Genomic DNA, 21,648 nt, shown 5'->3' with positions numbered 1-21,648 from the left:
TATCTACACTCTGAGAGGCTTCCAACACATATAAAAACAAAATAAAACTATGCAAGTCTGCTTTCAGATGCCTTCTAAAGATTGTAAAGTTACATCTCCATGACCCAGGGGCTGCATAACTCCATACCCCCCAACTTTTCTCTGATGAAAATAGGGACATCCTAAGGACTCTCCCTGGAAAATAGGGAAACTTGGAGGGTCTATAAGGACTGTCTATCTTGATATATTTTCTTGTCATCATAAGCTTTTTAGAATTGTGCTTTTGTCTCTGGGTCATGTTGTCATGCCACACAACTGTTCCAATTCATTTTTTTTTAAGTAAAATGCCATACTTTCTGTCTTTACTTCCTGCCTTTAAAATTTACTTTTAATGCTATCGCCCACCCTCAAAAGAAATATGTCTATTCTCTTGACTGATTATTCTTACACAACTGGGTTGCCACAGGGACTTGTGCTTAGCTACCAAGAATGTGAGAGATAATTATATAGAAGGTGCCCAGGTCAGCATGTTTACTTGCTTGGGGTCGGGGGTGGGGTAGCAGCAGAAGAGTGTGGAGAGAAGGAAGTTGCCTTTTGGGCTTCTTGCTCAAAATATGCTTCTTGTCTCCCCCATCTCCATTCGTTGAAACAATGCAGGAAAAGATGTGCATGGAAGAACTGAGAGAGCACATTTCTATCTGTTACTTAATGCTATAGATGCCAATAAAAAGTTTTCTCCAGCTGAATTTGAATACCTTTGAGGGGAAGAACCCTTGAAGGAGAGGAAAGTTGAACTTTCTCCTGCTTCCTCTGGCTTGGATTAAATTTCAGTTTTATTTAAATTTCACAGCAAGAGAAAAGTTCTTCCCCTACCCATCTGTTGTTCATGGATGGGTAGGTCCAACCTTTGATTGCAAGTGGGCTGCAAGAGTACTTATGGGTCATTCATTGCCATGCTTCACAGCAGGAGCGAGTGAGCCCAAAATTTGACAACCCCCAACCAAACTTCAGTGGTGCTAGGCTTTGGGAAGGAGAAGGCGTGAGGCTCTGGCAGCATTCTAGAGCCCCCCACTTCCTTCTCAAAGCTGGAAAAGCACTAACTAGGCTTTGTGATGGAGACAGGAGGACTCTGGGACCCTGTCAGAGCCTACCTTCATGCCTCCTTCCTAAAGCCCAGGGCCTTGCTTACCTGACTTTGGGAAGGAATTTGAGTGCTGGGGGGGCCATCAGATGTTGCCAAGGGCCACCAAAAAGGACCTTGAGGGCTACATGTGACCCTTGGACCACCCTGTTTTGCTATGTTTATTTACATGTTTTGTTGAAATAACATAAATATTTTAAGGCTCAATAAGATTACTCAGGAGTTTTTCCACAAATAAAGCTTAGCCCTAATTTTTAATTGATACGAAAATGTTCTAGAGGCAGGCATGACAATAAGTATTTCTCAAATATATTAACTTACTTAAAAAATATTCTGTTTCCTTCATCCATATCCTATGTCCTAGCTGGAAAATGCATCGGGTAAGAAACTTGTGACTGAACGTGACTGAAAATGAAGGATGAACGCACCAAATATTGACAATGTTTTCAATAGCAGATATCGATTGCACATCGGTTATTTGTACCATGGAGTCTAATTTAATGCTTCTTTTCACAAGGGTGATTGCTTCACTATCTGTGTTGTAACACACTTCCTGTTTATCCAGACTGGCAAGCTCAATGTGACTTTCAGGTCGGCTTGTTCATTGGCCATGAAAGCTCTCCCAATTTATTCAGTGATTTGCTGCACTACATTTGACAAAGGTAGATAAGGCCGTGGAGAGTTATATATTTCCTTTCAGGGTGGGTGCGTGGCTCACTTGATTTCAGTCAAAACTTGGTGGCATTTCCAGAATTTATTTGCTGCGAAGTAGATCAATTACTTCTAGACGCTGGTTGAAATTGGGAGATGCCAGCTCAGATCTGACTAGGAATCTACTCACAGAGGGGTCTGGCCTATCATCCTTACCAGCATTAGGATGCCCATGGATGGATAAAAGGGTGAAGTTGTTGGTGCTGGGCGGGTGGTTGTGTTTGAATGTGGATATTGTGGTTTAAAAATATATATTACAGTTGGACCTTGGTTTTTGAATAGCTTAGTTCTTGAACATTTTGGCTCCTGAACGCCGCAAACCTGGAACATAGCGTTCTAATTTGTGAACTATTTTTGGAAGCTGAACGTCTGATGGGGCTTCTGCAGCTTCTGATTGGCTGCAGGAGCTTCCTGCAGGCAATTAGAAGCCACATTTTGGTTTTCAAACATTTTGGAAGTTGAACGGACTTCAGGAACGGATTCCATTTGACTTCCAAGGTACGACTGTGTTAAAGGAAATGAGCATTCATATCAGTTACATGTAAGTCTGTACCCAACCTTGATGTTGAAAAGCATAGAAATTAACCTATTTTCAGCCCAGGTCTAGAGCTTATGTTGATGATTAACCAACCTTTCCTAATGGAACACATACTGGAAATAAAGGAACTAAGATTATTTGGAGAAGGTTGAAGTTGGGGTTTGGCTGGGGTTCTAATAAGCAGTTGTGTTTTCACCTTGTCTTTTTTAAGTAGTTTCCTGGATATATTTCACCAAAAGAAGAGCCTCAGAGGAAGATGGAAGTGGCTGTAACAGGAGCTCTGCTCCTTCTCTGGGTTCTCTCCATCTTCATTTTCTATTCCTTAAAAATGTACAAGAAGAAAAGTCAGCTACCTCCAGGCCCCACTCCCTGGTTCTTCCTGGGGAACCTGCTGCAGAAAGATGTCCTGCCTCTGAGCAAAAACTATTCAAAGGTAAATCCATTTCTTGTTGCGGTTTCCCTCTGTTCCTTTGTCGCTGTGGCACGGCATAAACAACCATTGCCTGGAATGAAGCAATGTGTAGAGGAAGGACAGAAGGTTAATTGTTCCCTCTTTTGCTTATATACTTTTCCATTCTTCCTTATAATAAAGGCACAGATTTCTGCTTCCCTTCTCTTTCCTTATTTTTATTTGCATTTTTTATTACTTGATTTTACTAGGTTTTTTTTGTTGTTTTTGTTTACTGTTGGCATGTGTCTATTTTGCATGCTTTTTAGAGCTTCCCTGAATCAACTTAAGATCCCTCCAGACCATTGGTTTATTCAGCATTCATCATTCATTCTGATTTGCTTGCACAAGACTTAAAAAGAAGTTATATCTTTATTAAACAATTGTTCTGATTTGCTTTCATGGTGGTTCTATGATAATGAGCATTCATTCATTCTTCATTCATCCTGGTTAGCTTGCAGGTTGCTTATAGTCATTTATTCATCCCATGCTTTTCAATGTATTTCCCCATCGCTTTCAAAACAGCAAAAAGTCCTCTTTTTTAAAGTGGATTTATTGCACTAGGATTATGTTAACTGCACAGACCCAAAATTATGGTATGTGCTTGAATCCTTCTTGCAAAATAATGACAGTCGGGAGGCACCCTAACTGAAGGACTCACAATAAATAGCAATATTCATTTAGAAAAAGCACAGCAGCAGCAATATACATTAGATTTTTATTTATTTATTTATTTATTTATTAAATTTTTATACTGCTCATCATCTGAGGATCACAGGGTGGTTTCCAAGATGGAATTCTGAAACCATTAAGTTGCAAGCTAGCTGCATCCGGGTATATGTGTAAACACATCCAGTCAAAGGTAGTGTAGGCACATTGCCAAGCCCTGTCCCTTCCACTGCATGATACCTATAACATGTGAAAAGCTCTCCACTACTCATGGAGACTCTGTGCATACTTTAAAACCCTGATTGTGGTTGGTAGGTCACATGGGAGTAAATTCCAATATACTTCCATAACAGTATTGCACTGTAACCTAAATAATTTTTAGAAGATCACTTAGGGCAGTTGTCCCCAAATGTGATAAATAACAAGCTGAAGCAGAACCAGGCAGCATGTCAAGAAGCATGGCTCTGTATTCATTGATTGGCCTGGACATAATTATATGGTTATGCTTTAGAGATATGAAGCAGTGGTTGATCATACTGAAATGTATGATGTGATACCTATTGCAGTGTCATACCTGTTAAAGTGAATCAAACACCTGACGAAGTTGGTGGGGCTGAATATAAGATTTCACAAGACTCTCTTTCTTTATGGAGGCAGTTCTAAATGTGGTTCCTCCTCATTCAGGAAGAACAGCGTTCTAGCAGCCCATTCTCCCAGGAGCCATCCAGATGTCCTTTTTATTGTGCATTCATGATTATTTGTACTGTACTCATGGTGACATAATCCCATTTCAAATACTGTTTGCACTTGCAAAAGTCCTGAGGTGGACACACTGTTTTATTCCAGTCAGTGCACGTCCCATAGCTTCCTGTTCAAATACTGTAGCTAGTAATAGCCCAGATGTTCAGGTGTGTGTGTCTTTTGTTGCACTCCAGTATATACAATGCATGGATGTAAATTTTATGAAATAAATAAATGTATCCCTCCAGACGGCAATAATGTAATAATACTGAGATGCATTGCAGAACAACTAATAAAGCTGAATTCTGCCACTAATGCACTGTTAATGCATCAATGACATGTTGCAGCATATGCCTACAAAACCCCGCACAAAACAAGCTGCAGGTGCCCTAAGAGATATTGCAACCGTTCCTTAAGATAATTACTCCAGTGGAAGTTTCACTGCCTAATTAAATAACACTGTCTTTGTGTCTTCAGCTGGTTGAGAAATATGGCCCTATATTCACTGTCTGGATGGGACCCAAACCTATGGTCGTACTTTGTGGATTTGATGCAGTAAAAGATGCTCTGATGGATCATGCTGAAGAGTTTGGTGGGCGTCTTAGCAGCCCCATCAGTGAACGAATGACCAAAGGCCATGGTAGGCTATTTCTTCTTATTTTTTATGTATAGCTCAGCTCCACTTTGATTTGTAATGCAGTCCCCAATTCAGGGCCAAACTAGTTGTGTGAGTACCAATAACATTTTGTTCATAAATAGCCAGCACAAAGAAGTCTGAGTAATCTTGAGGCCATAGACAATGGGAAGGAGAAGCTTGACTCTCTCTACTTGCCATCAAAAAGTGTCTTTCTAAAGCTGTATATGCATTTCAGGGCAATTTGTTCCCCATGTGCACCAATGAGAGATTTAAGAGGCAATTAGAAGCCTCAGAGAGGTGATTTTTGTTACCATGGTGGCATGTAGAGAGAGTCTAACCTCCATGGTCCCAGTTTTGCGCAGACTTCTCTGTAGCTGCTATTTGTATAACCATGATAATAAGCATCATGTCTAGGAAAGAAAGACAAACACTATCAAGCAAGGCATTATTGTTTGCTGTGGCCCGCTTCTCCAAAGAACCATTTTTGAAAATCAATTCCCCCTCAAAGAACCTGCTTTTCTGCCCCCCAAGGGAAACTGTCCCGCCCATAAACACTCATAAATATAAACTTGCCACTCAAAGCATCATCCATTTATTGAGTCTGCAAACTGAAAATAGCAACTGTATATGTTGCTACGTCTCTCCTGGGCCAAAGCATGCCATTCTGAACATGGGTGACATGATTTCACTTTCCCACCCCAACAGCAGCCAACAATGTGGCCTGGAGTCAGGCAAGGCAGTGTGTCCTGTCTCCTGCCATCCATTAGTATGCTGAACTGGACATACTTACTCTACCAAAGAGCAAAAATCCCTTACACAACACGGGACTTGGCTGTTGTGGCCTACCTTATCAGGATAATTGAGAGAATGACCGCTCCTCACATTAAATGGGGGGCGCACTTTGCGTGGTCGTGCGCAGCCCCCTCTACCCTATGTGGCACCATTACCGCAGGCTTGGCTTCATCTTCATCTTCCCCAGGTGGGATACCTGGAGGTCTCCGCCTAACTCAGCCAGTTGCCCAATCCCACCTGGGGAGGTGTTGCCAAGGTGATCAGGCCGGGTTGGGAGAGGGACCACCTGCCCACACAATAGGGGGAGGATCTTACCTGGGACTGGGCTGTTGTGGCCTACCTTATCAGGTTAATTGAAAGAATGGGAACAACTGGTTGCTGAACTGTAACTACAAATGGCGATATAATTTTAAGGTGGAAAGCACCAGAACCACCTTTTCATGTAGAAACTTCCTGCTGGTTCCTGTTGGGTCAAGAACTGACGGAATGACCTTCCCCTCTTTTTTTCCAGGGATAGACAACTCTAGCGACATGCAATGGAGAGAGCTGCGCAGATTCACAATTATGACACTGAGAGACTTTGGAATGGGGAAGAGATCAATGTCTGAAAGGGTGCAGGAGGAAGCTGTTTGCCTGGTGGAGGCACTGGCAGCCACAAAAGGTCACCTAGCTCATTAAAAAATAAAACCTAGAAAGCACTATCCCAGGGCAAGGAGAGGGCATTTATTCGATTGTACCGGTATATTGGAATGGGCACTTATAGTATGTAAGCTTCTGACATAGTTAGAATATGTGGCTGTCGGGCTCAGTGGCAGCAGGGAGGCAAGCTTTTCCCATTTGTCCTTTCAACTCTCTCCACGCTCATGTGAACCCCAACTCATGTGTTGAACTTCCACCTTAATATTTTCCACTAATCCAGTAATGCCTATGACAGTCTACCTACACTTCTTCTTTTTTAAAAAAATAATTTTTATTAACAGGCCAATCACATCACATTAATTCCAAATCACAATAATTCCAAATTACACAGCCAAATTTTTAAAATTTTTGTTGGGGGTACCCATGCTTCGAGCTCCGAAAGAGAATCTGATCATCTCTCTTGTTGCTGCTTTAATTACACAGTTCTGTCAAAATAATATTCACAATCTTCTCTTTGTTGTTTTCCTCATCTTCTTGTTGTTATCATATATTCCTTTCTTTATGATCTCTGATAATCTCCACAAGCGGGTTGCAAACAAACGTGTTATGTCCTGTGTGGATTTTACACTCATCCAAGAGCCATAAAAGTAGACAGACGCCATTTCAACACCTCCGTTCAAAACATTCCGGCAGTCTGTCTTGATCTCCCCAGGTCCGCTGCTCCCTCATAAATTTTTCTCAGGGGGCCCTGCTAAGCTGAACCCACACTCCAACATAGTAACAGCCTAGCCCTCCTCCCCCTGGATTCCTGCGGGCGAGCCTACCACAATGAATCTCTTTTTATGACTGCATCACAAAGGACTTACTTTCGTTTCCCGATGCTCCCATAAGTCACGTCCTTGCGTAGTAGTTAATTTCCACACAGTTCTTATTACTCCTGCTTGTAATCAGCAATGGCAACGATTCTTTTTTTTTTGGGGGGGGATTATTGGGTACTCACATAAGGCAAAAAAAGAAAAGTTTTTCTCCCTCCCTCCTTTTCAGTCTCGCTCCGACATACCGATCCTTTGATGAGTCTTCTTCTTGATTTATTCTTCTTGATTTATTGTTAAGTCCAGCGCGTCGCTCCACCTCCCAGAGATCCCTTTAGTTAGCAGATTTTACTCCCGATCTTCGCTCGAAGTATGTGCGTTTCCTTCTGTCCTGATTGTTTATATAGAGCTCCCGCAACTAGCTGCGCAGATCAGAGACAGCGTCCAGGAGAGCCGACCCTCACGAGGGCTTTTGTGCCTAGTGCCCTCACCCCCTTTCGAATCCGGGGGTGTATTATGGGCACAGCAGGCAAGGCAGCGTTCCCCATCCGCTTGGGGTAACGAGGGAGGCTGCATACTCCCATTACAGCCTCTTAATTACCTCAAGTGAGCCAGAGAGATGGTATTGACGGCCATCTTCCGATGCGCCCCATAGCGGCCCCCATCTACCTACACTTCTTAGGTGTGCACACTGAAGATTATACTGTGTGCAAATTTTTTCAGTGAAAATTGTTGGGGTTTATTTATTTATTTATTTATTTATTTACATACATTACATATTCAAATGATATAGGTAAGACACATAACTTTGAATATTCAAATACTATAAATAAAATTCGTCATGTATTCTTCGCCTTTAACATTGCAGTTGTATATCCACATTTAATCAACTATTGTTACACCTTTCCCTTTCCCCATAAACACTTGTGACTCCCCCCCCCATGCATGGCTTCTTTGATTCTATTTACTAATACAGTGGTACCTCGGGTTAAGTACTTAATTTGTTATGGAGGTTCATACTTAACCAGAAACTGTTCTTAACCTGAAGCACCACTTTAGCTAATGGGGCCTCCTGCTGCCGCTGCACCACCAGAGCACAATTTATCTTCTCATCCTGAAGCAAAGTTCTTAACCTGAAGCACTATTTCTGGGTTAGCGGAGTCTGTAACCTGAAGCGTCTGTAACCTGAAGCGTATGTAACCTGAGGTACCACTGTAATACTAATGTGTTTATACTTACTAACTTATTCAAAATTCCATCTTCAACATCATAATTCTTGTCTTTGTGAGCTCAGTCTATGCTCATCAATAGATTCTGGTTGGAGCATCTTTGTACCATTTAATCATCAACACATTTCCATTCCTTGGGTTTATTTTTATTTAGTGTCAACATGGCCTTGTGAGCCAACTGAAACTCTGCTGCAGGCAATACTAGCAGAATTGGCATCAAATGAGTTAATTAAGCGGAATGTTATGACAGAGAAATGAGGGGGCGGGATTCATTATTTGGACTATGGATGGGGTAGGTGGCGGGGGTGGGTGGGGGGAGAGAAGAAACCCAGTGCCTCTTTTTTCTGCCTCTCACCTCCCAAAAATTATGTTTAATTAGAGTTTAAAAATATGTTTAATTAGAGTTGTTTAATTAGAGTTTAAAAATAAAAAATTATGTTTAATTAGAGTTTAAAAATAAAAATAAAAATTAGCACAGCCCCCTGAATTGACTTAGGACTGGATACAATTTGAGTGCTGCCCAGGTTGCCCTGAATATTGTGTCGGAGCCAATTTGTGGACCCAGATTCAGGCCTCACATCAGGTCGGTGTGAGGGGTACAGCTGTGCACAGCCCTCTTGATTACAGCATTTTACTACTACTTTTAATTTCTTTAACATTTGGTTCTTGGGATTGATGGAAATGCAATCTACCAGGTTCAAGCTGTTTAAACAGTTTTTAGAGTTAATTTTGTATTGGGGTCTGAAGATGGTGGGGTCCACTTTCATCAGGCCTTGCTGACTGTCTTCGGTTCCTCCTACAGGACAGGGCTTTGATCCGACAACTAAAATCACATCCGCTGTTTCCAATGTGATCTCATCAGTCATCTTTGGGACTCGCTTTGACTACGCAGACAAGACCTTCCTAAAGCACCAATGCATTATAGAGAACCAAGTTGACTTCTTTCAGACTATCTTGGGACTGGTAGGTTGTTCCTTCTGTGTAGCAAACATTTTCCTCTCTACCATGAAAAGGAAAAACAAAACCTAGCTTGTTGTAGTATGAACGATGGCACAAAGAGTTCACAAATGTGTGCCTGCCTAACTATCAGATGAAAATAATGTTCTGAAAATGTCTTCGACAGGGTTGAGATAGAAATTGACACAACCACAAAGTTCCAGTGATTTCAGGGGAGAAACTGGACCCTTGAGCAGGGCAGGCAGCAGAAAAGTTGGAAGACTTACCTGGGTTGTTTACTAATAGCAGCAGATCTCCCTTTCCTTTCCAGTCACCAACAGGGGCTACACCCTACAGTTTCCATCCCCACAACACCCCAGAACAATGCAGGATACAGGTTTTTCCTAATGTAAGAAAATGGTACCCAAGCTACTGAAGAAAGAGCCATGAGGGTGTGGGGGAAGGGAGAATTGTTGCTATGAATCACAAACTGCTCCCCAGAAATTTACTGCCCTCATAAAACTTCACAATCAGTAATGGGAACCACATAAATTTCTGTCCCAACAGGAGCCTTACTTGTTTCATTTTTCAATTTTAAATAATTGTTGATTACTGGGATAGGTCTGTCTATTGTGCAATATGGTATGCATTAAAAATGGCAGACATTTCCACATTAGCGGATGACAAAATAGAAGAAAGACTTGTGCAAAATGCACCAATTGCAGGAGAATGGGAAATTCCAGTTGAAAGTGAGAATGAGTGTTGGAACAGACTGAGGCACATTTGTACATCTATAGAGGTATCCTGGTGGGAGGAGTTGCTAAGTGTGGGGAGCCACGCCTAGATCATCAGTTAAAACAAGCTACCCAGGATGTCGTTGTTCTTGTTGTTCTGCCCTTCACCCTAATGTCCCAGGGCAGGTTACAACAATTGAAACACAAAGTTAAAAACAGTTGAAAACAACTTATATACACCTCGGGAGTCAAAAGCCAGAGTGAAAAGGCATGTCTTCAGCATTCTTCAAAACCTGTATAATGAAGATGCCAGGCACATCTCTGTGTAGAGGAAGTTCCACAACTGAAGGGTTGCCACAGACAATACCTTTTTCTGGACCATGAGCCTCTGAGGGCAGTGCAACAACTAATAGGGTCCCCTTTGCCACTCTTAGCACCCAAGGAAGTCTGCAGGAAAGGAAGTTGTCTTTCAGGTAGTTGGAGCCTGAGTCATTTAGGGCTTTAAAAACTAATATTAACACCTTGAACCAGGCCCAGAGCCAAAGTGGCCACATGTGCAGCTACTTTATAACAGAGGTTATATGAGACTTAAACAGAACCCGAACCAGTAATCTGGATTTTGGACCAGTTGACATTTCTGAGTCATTTTCAAGGGAAGCCCCATCATCCCTAGCCCTTAGGAATGAGGTAAAATGAACCAAAAGCGCAACAGTTCCTGCTGGATTTCCAAAATAAGTGATTAAAAACAACTGCTTTATCACTTTTCAGCCAGAATCTTTGTGGCATACTATAAAAAGATGGATTTGCAATATTTAAAGCTGTGTGTGTCATCTTCATTTCAGCTGTACTCTGCTGTCCCTAAAATATTAGACTGCTTTCCTGGAAGACACCAAAAGATTTTTTCTGATACTGATGAGTTGTGTGATTTCATCCGTGAGAATGTGAAAGTACACAGGCAGACGCTGGATCCTCAGAACATCCGTGACTTTATTGACTGCTTTCTTATCAAGTCTGAGAAGGTACGTGGGTCAAAAAATTTATTTGCACCGGTATGGGTGCCCAGTTATGTCCTAGTCCATGTGGGGAAGGGATACCAGGCCAACCAGAGTGCCCCTCTGTTTCACCCATGATGCTCATTCGAACAGGCTAAGCTGTCTCCATTTTGCCATCTTTCTTTATAGTGAAATTTTCTCTCTCCCCCCCCCCTTTCCCTCTGCCTCACAGGAACAAAAATCTGCGAGTGACACCTTCAGAACTGAAAACCTTGTCATGACAGTGTTTGGCCTTTTTTTGGCTGGGACAGGAACCACAAGCGTTTTCTTGATCTCTGGCCTCATGGTGATGGCTAAGTTGCCACATATTCAAGGTATTCAGATACCCCAGAGAAGTTTAAAGTGGATGGGACTATGATGGGCTCCACTAGTAATCACACATGCAAAGACATCCCATGGACTAGGAGGTTTCCATTAGCATTCTGCATCAGCCTGAACCTCCCCTCATTGTTAAAAAATAAAAAGGGTTTTGAGGGCTCCCTGGTGTCTTCAAATGGCACTTATGTCCAGGGGTAGGAACATTGCCAGAAGAGGAGAGACCTCAGAATTCTGGAAGCACATTTTCCAAATGAACTTTGTTACAGGAAAAGTCCAGCAGGAGATCAACAAGGTGGTAAGGCTCTGGCACAGAGGAATGAGTGGAAATCACTCAAGAGGAGAATTTGTGTTGGCATGAGTTTTCATGATGTCGGAGAGTGCCCAAGGTTTTCACTCTGTCAGATGAGAAGCAGAATCTGAATCCAGGAAATATCTCTTTTTCATTACAGCAAAAGTCCAACAGGAAATTGATGAGGTGACGAGTGCCACCCGTGCCCCTAGCATGGAAGATCGTGTGAGGATGCCTTTCACCAATGCAGTTATCCATGAGATTCTACGATACCCACTATTAACTAATGAGGCCACTCCCCATACAACGTCTTGTGATACAAAATTCAGGGGGTTCACCTTCCCTAAGGTATGATGGCCCAGCATTTTGTCATGATAATTGTGGAGAAGAAATGGAGCAGTTTCAGGAACTGATCATATAAAGGGCCCTGGACTGCCCTCATGGAGGCAGGGATGAGATCAGTAGTAATTTTGTTGGCCTAAGCAAATGAGCTGAAGGAACTAGTGATAGAGGAGAATTTTGTTTGCTCGATTCACATTTTAAAATGAACCAACGGAATTAGTCTTTCACAGACCTATGCATACAAAATGTATCTTTTATGGGGAAAATGTGTACTAAAATCAATGTTTTAGTGGGAAAATGCACACAGAAGCACACAAGAAAACACACAAAAAGGTGTTTTAGATTTAAAATGGGTACATAAATGTGTATTTTAGTTGAATGTAAGGCAGTGTGTACTTATGGAGTAATACAGGAGCTGACCAGAGGAAATCAGCTCATCCCTAGTGGAAGCCCATTCTTCTAAGTTAGCTTCCCCATTTTATCATTTTATCATAGTGTGGCTATTTCCTAGATAGTCATGAATTGAGACCTATAATGTAAATCTGCCATCTTTTAACCCTGAAGGGCACTGCTGTTACTTCATTGTTCACATCTGTGCATCGTGACCCTCTCCAGTGGGAGACTCCCGAACAGTTCAATCCTGGACATTTTTTGGATGAGAAAGGCCAGTTCAAGAAGAAAGATGCCTTAATAGTCTTTTCAGCAGGTAATTATACAAGCCTGTGGTAACTTATGTGCAAACAATGCCATTTCCACTTTCTTTCAAGAGACAGTGTACGGAAAGAGATATGGCTGCGCTGTGGTCTAAGCCACTGAGCTTCTTGGGCTTGCTGATCAGAAGGTTTGAATCCCCGCGATGGGATGAGCTCCCATTGCTCGGTCCCAGCTCCTGCCAACCTAACAGTTCGAAAGCACACGAGTTCAAGTAGATAGATAGGTACCACTGTGGCAGGAAGGTAAACAGTGTTTACGTGTGCTGCTCTGGTGTGCTGGTCCCATGGGTCAACCGAGAGGTGAGGTCCGATTCCAGTCCCAGGTCGAAGGTGCAATATGGAGGCAGTCCATCAAAGCTGAAGCTGGGTGCTGGGCAGGGAGTCGGGTGAAGTCAGGAACAGGCTTGCAAGCAGGGAGTCAGGGCGGGTCAGGAGCTCTGGCAGGAAAGCAGGACAGGGTTCAGGCAGGAACTGGCTACCAATAATGTTGCCCCCGCAACTTGGGACTGGGGCTGGCTGGCTTTTATCTGCCCCGGCTCAGCTGGTTCTGGAGGCGGGGGATCCTGTGCAGGCTGGGATTCCTCAGGTTCAGTATCCGAATCCGAATCCCAGGCCATCACATCTGGTTTCACCAGAAGCAGCTTTGTCATGCTGGCCACATGATCCGGAAAAACTGTATGCAGGCAAATGCCGGCTCCCTTGGCCTGTAAAGTAAAATGATCACTGCAACCCCAGAGTCGTCCATGACTGGACTTAACTGTCAGGGGTCCTTCACCCCATGTTTTGCAATTTCCCTGAAGGATTACATGGCACCCTGTTGTAAGCTGATGGCATGCACCACTTTTTAAAAGGAGGCAGTGCCCTCTGTCTAGCTTCTAATAGGCTTCTCCTCACAAAGGCACTGTGATTTAAAGTAAAATAAGAGTAGAAGTCATTCCTGGTTGGATGTGCCAGTCTTGTAATTATATTTCCCTCCCTGGTATTTTCTGTGAGTAGGGGATGGCACAAAAACATATGATAGTGTTTGGAAAAAAATAAAGTACATCTGGGTCAGAGGCTAGAAAAGCGTCAATAAACTGGAATGTTTGGAAAACATGAAGTTGAATTCCTCCCATTCTGTCATTGGAGAACTGCATCAGAAAATTTGTACAAGTGAAAATTTTGAAGATTGGTTGTGTTTCCGTTCTCATATGGTTTCAAAAAGGGTGCATTTGATAGACTGAGTTTTAAATGTGAACTGAATCTCATGTCTCGCCCATCCATACGTCAGGCCAATCATTATATTATTATTATTATTATTAGTAGTAGTAGTAGTAGTAGTAATAATAATAATTTTATTATTTATACCCCGCCCATCTGGCTGGGCTTCCCCAGCCACTCTGGGCCGCTTCCAAAAAAAAATTAAAATACTGTAATACATCAAACATTAAAAGCTTCCCTAAACAGGGCTGCCTTCAGATGCAGTAGTAATAGTGGTAATAATAGTAGTACAGTGGTACCTTGGTTTTCGAATTTAATCCATTCCGGAAGACCGTTCGAGTTCTGAAACGTTCAAAAACCAAAACTCAGTACGGAAGCCTCAGTATAGTAGCTGCATGGCATGTTTGAGCAGAACGCATAGAAAATGTCCTTAAAGTTATCTTCCCACTTTTCTTGTTTCTTGATGAATGATACCTAACACTATTTCCAGTCCCCAAACCAACATTGCATGAATTCACTAGGAGTGGATCTGCACACAGGAAAAATAAAGCTATAAATAAGTCAGAAATTAAATCGTTATAACAAATTATTTTATCGTATAAATTTTTTTTTGCTCTCTGTCGTCATCTGGTATTGCATGTTTATAACGCATTCAAAACGTTGTTTTTTGGAGCTGAGTCCAAGTTTCCTACGCACTGTGTAGATCTTTGGTTAGCTGTGCCTTGTTTTTCTTTGCCAGGGAAGCGGTCATGCATTGGGGAAGCCTTGGCGCGGATGGAGCTCTTCCTGTTCTTCAGTACTCTGCTCCAGAACTTCACCTTCCAGCTGGTTGGAGCCGCAAAAGATATGGATTTAGCCTCTTTGTTTGTGGAGTTCAATGCTAAAAATGTCTGTCCTCTGATGAAAGCCATCAGACGTTCAGTGTGATCTTGTGACAAAAGATAAGCAGAAAGAATGTGGTCAGTGGCTCCCAGAATATTTGTAGTAGGTAGAACAGGAGTACTGCGAGGTGCCTTCCTTCACTCATTCAACACCTCTCAGTTTCACATAAGGGTAATAGCCCTAGATATCAGGTATTAAAAGTTTTCTTAGCATGGCAAACGAGAAGAGCCTTAGACCTTTCAATCCCTAATGTCCAGTCAACTGTTCATGGGCTCATTGGCACTTAATAAAATGTGACAAAGGATCATCAACTATTGCAGTGTGTGTGTGTTTTAAAAAGCTTTCCTCATAAAGTAGTACTTCGGGTTACAAATTTAATTCATTCCGGAGGTCTGCTCTAAACCCGAAACCGTTCTTAACATGAGGCGCACTTTTGCTAATGGGGCCTCCTGCTACTGCTGTGCCGCCACCGCACAATTTCCGTTCTCATCCTGGGGCAAAGTTCTCAACCTGAAGCACGACTTCCGGGTTAGTGGAGTTTGTAACCTGAAGAGTTTGTAACCTGAGGTACCACTGTATACTGTTATAAACATTCACTCTCTTCTACTGATTAAATTGAGGGGATCTTTATTCTCTCAAGTATATATGGCTTCTTGATTTCAGTTTAACTACAAATAGGGCTGTTGGCAATATCTGGTTTTCAACATCGCAAAATATCCCCAGGTAAATATTGCAATATACTGATATATCACAATGTCTGAAATAAGGATGGAGCTATGGCTGGCTTCATGGTTCCCCCCCCATTGTGATTTTGCATGGCACACGTGCGCGCGAACACACACCGTGATTCACAATATATTACCAGGTCAAAAATTATGAAACCGACAGCACAATATAGACTTTAAACTGGTTTTGGATGCTATATTAATATATCGCCCAACTACTAATAGGGATGAAAGTGGGTTTCGTTTTCATTTTCTCTTTTTTTAATGATCATGCCCGGATTGGAACACAAGCATTCAAATCAGATTGCATGTCTATAGACCTTTCTGGGGATGATTATTTTTATTCACCCCACCCCCACCCCTTCATTTTAACACGGCAGTCTGTGGGCTTTCTGTCAATTTTCCCCTTTCTTCTTAAAAACTATTTCCAGCCACTTGAAGCAGCTAGAAAGGACAGTGTTTGCTGTGTTCATTGGAATGTTTTAAGTAAAAAAGCCCATGGAAATGGCAATGCATTGCTACTGGCCACGTTTTCCTGACTAATTCTATCTATACCACAAAAAAGAGCCTAAGTCCCAAGTACTCACTGTCCAAATTATGCTCACTGTGTGAGGGGGAAGCTTGCCTTGCCAGTTCAAAGCCCCTTGCAGAGATGTCACTGTGACATAATATTAAACTGCAAAGAACTCATGATGATAAGGCTCAGTAGGCTTAGTCACCTCTGCAAAGCAAGTCAAAAAGGTGGCGATTTTGCTGCCAAAACTAGTGAAGGGAGTACAGCTCCATGCTTTTGAAGGTGAAGGGGCAGTAGGTGAAGGGGCAGTGTTGGTCCAGGAGAATTGTAGGTTTTTCTTTTCATTTGTCAAAAATGTTGGTCAGATTGCAAAAGTTACAGATCCTTTAGAAGCCAGAATCCCACCTCTCTGAGGGTGAAACTAGATGTGGTGCCAATTGCAGAAATGCAATCAGATTCCTCATCTTATCCTCCAGATAACCCTGGAGAAGCCTAAACCGCCTCTGAAAAAGATAGATGACAAAGGTTGTAGATACTTCCAAAACTTCCAGTTGTAGATACTTCCACCTTTCTGAACTTGTATCTATTTTGTGTTTTGTCAGAAGCAAATATAGAGATTACGACTAAAATGTTCTGAATTGAAGGCGAGAACTCTCTTGTGCTTTTCATAGTAGGGTAGTAGAGGGAATTCCAGCAGGTGAAGGTTTTCACACTTGTGTCAAACTGGATTCTTCTTCTGCACAAGAATTCTGGCACTGCCTTATGTTGCATCTGGTCATGGTACTGTCAGAGTGATGGGTCAGATTACCCAGTAATTTCTTGTGGTGTTCCAGGAAGCAGAAAGATTAGCCCAGAGTGGATTACCCCACCGTACCGTCTTTCTAGCTTACAATACTCAAGGCGGTTTACAAGCTGACGAAACAAAGAATGTACACCTTATAACAACCTAATGCAATACAAAAATGTGATAATAAAACATAACATATCCATCCCACCTCCTGGGCATGTTTATGACCACATGCTGTGGTAATTCAGTGAGGTTCGGAAAGCATTCTCCCTCCCTGGTGTCAGTGGCAGATCTTGGGGTCTCAAATTTCAGGGATCAAAAATTTGCCCCCCTCCTCTTGTGCTCCATTATAAATAAAAGCTGTGGCACTTCGGAAGCTCTGTGCCCAGTGTCACCAAACCCGTTGCACTTCCCTAAATCTGCTTCCGCTGGTATGTTCACCTGACATGCACACCCTCAGCCATTTTTCACCTCAATGAGCATGCCAAGTCTAAAGGCACTCCAAGGACCCACCCCTCAAAGGCAGAGTCCATGGAAGGTGACTCAAGAGTGTCCTCAACCCAATAGTGCCTCAGATACTGCAGAAACCTTTTCTTAAATATTCTCACTTACCTGGGCTAAATGCCAATTGGGCCAAATTAAGAAAACACTTCTCCAGTCCCACAGTGTGAGGTCAGTGGGGAAAAAACACCATTGCAGAAAGATCAGGGCAGCTAGATGCCCAGCAAAAAAAAGATAAATTGCTAATCGAGTCTCTTGGCTTATGGCCAGTCCTGTACATGGGGCAATGCAGCTAAGAAAGCCTTACTTGAGATGCATAGCAGTCAGCAGGTGAGAGCCACATCTATGAAGCACAAACTTCATAGTCACAAAAATGGAAACTGCACTAAAGGTCTGTCCAGCTCAGTATTGCTGACTTTGACTGGCACCAGAAAAGAAAATGTTTTCCCTGGCTGACTTCACAATAAATGTGCATTAGTGCACAGCCTCCATGCACGACATCTCACATTTCCAAGGGTTAGGGGGTTAACTCGGAGTTCAGGTCAGAGTGACGTTCTTTTAATGAGTAATAGCTCTTGCTAATAATTAAAAATCACATGGAAAAGAATGAAAACAGGGTTGGAATGTTAGAGATATTCCAGAGACAGGTTTGGCTGGGTCTCCAGCTGACGGCATTGCCTCCTTCCTGACTTTCTTAAGCATTTTCTTGGATTTCTGGCCTAAAGAAGAGCTCAGTGAAAGATGGAGGTGGTTGGGGCAGGAGCTCTGCTCCTTCTCTACCTGCTCTTCGCTTTACTCTTCTCCTCCTTCAAAATGTACAAGAAGAAAAGCCAGCTACCCCCCAGGACCCACTCCCTGGCTCTTGCTGGGAAATCTCCTGCAGAAAGATGTCCTGCCTCTCTACAAGTTCTATACAAAGGTGAGTTTCCCTGTCCATAAATGTCATGTAATGAATAGGATTTTGCCTAGAATAGTAGGACACACACAGAGAGAGGAGGACACAGAATTAATTTCTCCCTTGTCTGGTCTGTGTATGTCTGCTTGTGTCTCCTGCTTTGAGAAGCCTTCAGTTAACAGAATGGAGCTTATGATAGGAAAGTTCCCATCCTTTTTGTCTTTTCCCATGCTAGAAAGCTGTAGAGAGTATGGGGATCCATATGAACCAACATGGACCCTGTGATCGTCATCCGAGGCCCTTCTTTTGTGCCTTCTCTGTGAGAACTCCATAGGGTGACAACATGAGAATGGGCCTTTGCTGTGGTGGCTCACCATTTGTGCAATGCTCTATCCAAGGAAGCTCACCTGGTGCTTTCATTGCATATCTTGAGGCACCAGGCAAAAACATTCATTGTCACCCAGGCCTTTGGCTAATTAAGCAATCTATACCTTTCAAACTTGGGAGGCGGTATTGTTTTTGTTGTTATTATGCTATGTATTTCTGTGTTTTTAAATTAATATTAATAATAATAATATGATGATATAATCCTCAGAATAAGAGCACTATAGACATTTAAAAAGTAAAAAATAATGAATGAATGAATAACAGCCATGAATTTTGATGGAGGATAAAGCTACAGTTGATGGCCATATTATAGCTTGAGGAAATCTGTCTTGGTGGAACTGAGTGCCTACTACCAACTTTAACTGGTGTCCCAGCTGTGTCTCTATCTTATCAGCTGTTAAAACTGTCCATCATTACATCTAGCTGTCATGAATTCCAAACTCTGTGCTGTGTCTAAGAAGTACAGTCATACCTTGGATGTCGAATTGAATCCTTTCCAGGAGTCCATTCGACTTCCAAAACGTTCGGAGATCAAAGTGTGACTTCTGATTGGCTGCAGGAAGCTCCTGCAGCCAATCAGAAGCTGCAGAAGCCCCATCAGACATTTAGCTTCCAAAAATAGTTTGCAAACCGAAACAGTCACTTCTGAGTTTGCGGTGTTTGGGAGCCAAAACGTTTGAGAATTAAGCTGTATGACTGTATTTCCTTGTGTTTCTCTTGAATTTCCCACTATAGAGCATCACTGGGTGACTGGCCAGGAAAGAGATGGGAGAGGGAGCAAAGTCTCTCTCTCCGCTTCCTTCACACCATGACACTGTTACACACTTCTGTCTTGTCTCCTCTTACTCAACTTTTTCCTAAAAAAAGATCGAGATGTTGTGCCCTTTCCACACAGAGGAGCTGCTGTAGTTGCTTGATCATTTTAGTTTTCCTTTTGGGGACTTTCCCCCACCAGCTCTACAATATCTCCTTTTCACCTTAGTCAATCAGAACTGTGCACAGCATTCCAGATGGAATCACACCATAGATTGCATAGGAGAAGTTTTTGCAAGCTTTTGTGAATCTTCCCCACTGCCCTAAGATTGCCATGATGCCAGCTGAGAGGGGGGTCAATATATTTTGTGAGAAAAAGCCTGGCAGGCCAAGTTTAGCCCAGGGAACACAATTTCTCCACCCCTGCCCTGATTTATGTGTCAAAAGGAAGCATTGCCCAATGAACCTTGCTTGTCTTTGATTCTACTTTCAGCTCATTGATAAATATGGCCCCATCTTTACTGTCTGGGTCGGACCAAAGCCCATCGTTGTGATTTGTGGATATGAAACAATGAAAGATGCTTTTGTGAATCATGCTGAAGAATTTGGTGGGCGTCCTGCAATGCCCTTCATAGAAAGAGTGAACGAATATCGAGGTAAGGGGTGCATTGCATTTCTGTGCTTAAGTTTGGATTACCTATGTAAACCAACTGATAGCACAATATGTTTTGGCAAACCAGTGCTTGAGTGTGTGAAAAGGTGACGTGTGTGAAGAACTGCTGATATAGCATTGGTGCAAGTTGCTCCCCCCCCCATTCCAGATAGATTATGGTAAATCATAGTCTACATCTTATGTGGGTCCGTTTACACAGGGAATGAAAATCCGAGGGAAATTTTGTGGAGAAGTCCATGCTCATGCTGCTGATTGATATGCAGTCTGCTATTTCTTTTTTCAGGATGATGGTGATCTGATAGCTCAGTTGGCAGAGAATGAGACGCAACCTCAGGGTCGTGGGTTTGAGCCCCACATTGGGCGAAAGGTTCTTGCATTGCAGGGGATTGGACTAGAAGACCCTCATGGTCCATTCCATCTCTACAGATCTATGGTTCTGTCAATGTTTTATCTCTCTTTCTTCTTCTTTTTGCTAGCTGCCTCTTTTATCCATTCATCATTTGATTTGTATGCCCCTTTTCCACAAATAAATCACTCTCAAAATGGCTTACAACAAAAAAAGAATACATTTCAACATAGCTGTCAACTTACAGAGTTGAAAATAAGGGACCAGCAGCCTTGAAAATAAGGGACCAGCAGCCAAAATAAGGGAACTGCAGCCTCACCTGTTCCTGGCACTCCAGTATTCCTGTCCTCCTGCAGTCTAGTCAAACTCATGCTGGTAGCTTCGAAAACACTGTCCAACCAACTTTGTAACCAGAGGTTCAACTGAATAGAATCTGAATCACATGCACCACAAGGCCTATGCAGCCTCAACTTAAGATGGCTCCCCAGCCTGGCTTTGCACTGCAAAGTTTGCAGCAGCACGTGCAACAAAATGGCATCCAGCATTCAAAAAACCCCTCAGCTTACATTAACTAGCCACACACAAGCCATGCAAGCTCCACCCCCAGTCGTTCTTAGACTTCTTATTGGGTGAGCAACACAGCCAAGCAACACAGTTGGAGCCTTCCTGGCCGGCAGGGAGGGAGGGAAAGGAGCTGCTTCCTTTGAAATTTAAGGGACATCATTTAAGGGACATCCATCAATAAGGGCAGCAGCGGGACATGGCGCTGGAATAAGGGACTGTCCCTTCAAATAAGGGACACTTGACAGCTATGCATTTCAAACACTACAAAAAAATTCACGATAACACAGCAAAATGACATAGTAACAGTTTCATAATAACATAGCCAAAAATATACCACTTTTTTTACATGGAAACTTTGAGTTAGGAGTTATATTATTTACTTCGATTGATTACATTGTCAGTGCTACTTATTAGTATACAGGCACATTATATCCAGATTGGGGCAATTAAGTGGATTTAAGTGCTATGGCCTACGAGCTCAGCAAACCCACTTTAAAACAATTGGACTTTTAGTGTTGAATGTTGGAGGGTATGTAGTAAACAAAGTTTATGACAGAAAATGCACTATACAATGTGAGATACGCATTGATCGTTGGGAAGTCTGTGCTGTGCAAGCAAAGAGCAATGAACGTGCACCAGTTGTATAATCTCAGTGCAAGCAAACTGCAAACAAATCAGGCTGAATGCTAAATAAACCAGTT

The 21,648-nt window shown here is 42.5% G+C and overlaps 1 protein-coding gene and 1 pseudogene across 1 annotated transcript; both read left to right on the top strand.

Moving 5' to 3' along the window:
- Nucleotides 1-1,800: 1,800 nt before the first annotated feature.
- On the top strand, nucleotides 1,801-15,109 carry LOC128407605 (cytochrome P450 2C8-like). Its single transcript, XM_053376146.1, has 9 exons — nucleotides 1,801-2,802; nucleotides 4,705-4,867; nucleotides 6,168-6,317; nucleotides 9,139-9,299; nucleotides 10,849-11,025; nucleotides 11,231-11,372; nucleotides 11,826-12,013; nucleotides 12,572-12,713; nucleotides 14,660-15,109. Exons 1-9 carry the CDS (start codon nucleotides 2,626-2,628, stop codon nucleotides 14,845-14,847), a joined length of 1,488 nt encoding a protein of 495 aa, XP_053232121.1. The 5' UTR covers nucleotides 1,801-2,625; the 3' UTR covers nucleotides 14,848-15,109.
- Nucleotides 15,110-17,951: 2,842 nt separating this feature from the next.
- LOC128403596 (cytochrome P450 2C20-like) overlaps nucleotides 17,952-21,648 on the top strand; it is a 36,363-nt pseudogene continuing 32,666 nt past the window's right edge.

The sequence above is a fragment of the Podarcis raffonei genome, chromosome 2 (genome assembly GCF_027172205.1).
Source record: "Podarcis raffonei isolate rPodRaf1 chromosome 2, rPodRaf1.pri, whole genome shotgun sequence".
Taxonomy (NCBI): domain Eukaryota; kingdom Metazoa; phylum Chordata; class Lepidosauria; order Squamata; family Lacertidae; genus Podarcis; species Podarcis raffonei.
Note: the sequence above shows the minus strand (reverse complement) of the source record. Positions and strands in the feature narration are given on the sequence as shown.

Coding starts and splice junctions, on each gene's coding strand:
- LOC128407605 (XM_053376146.1), top strand. CDS start 2,626: ATGGAAGTGGCTGTAACAGGAGCTCTGCTCCTTCTCTGGGTTCTCTCC. Junction 2,803..4,704: donor TGAGCAAAAACTATTCAAAG/GTAAATCCATTT, acceptor TTGTGTCTTCAG/CTGGTTGAGAAATATGGCCC. Junction 9,300..10,848: donor TTCAGACTATCTTGGGACTG/GTAGGTTGTTCC, acceptor TCTTCATTTCAG/CTGTACTCTGCTGTCCCTAA.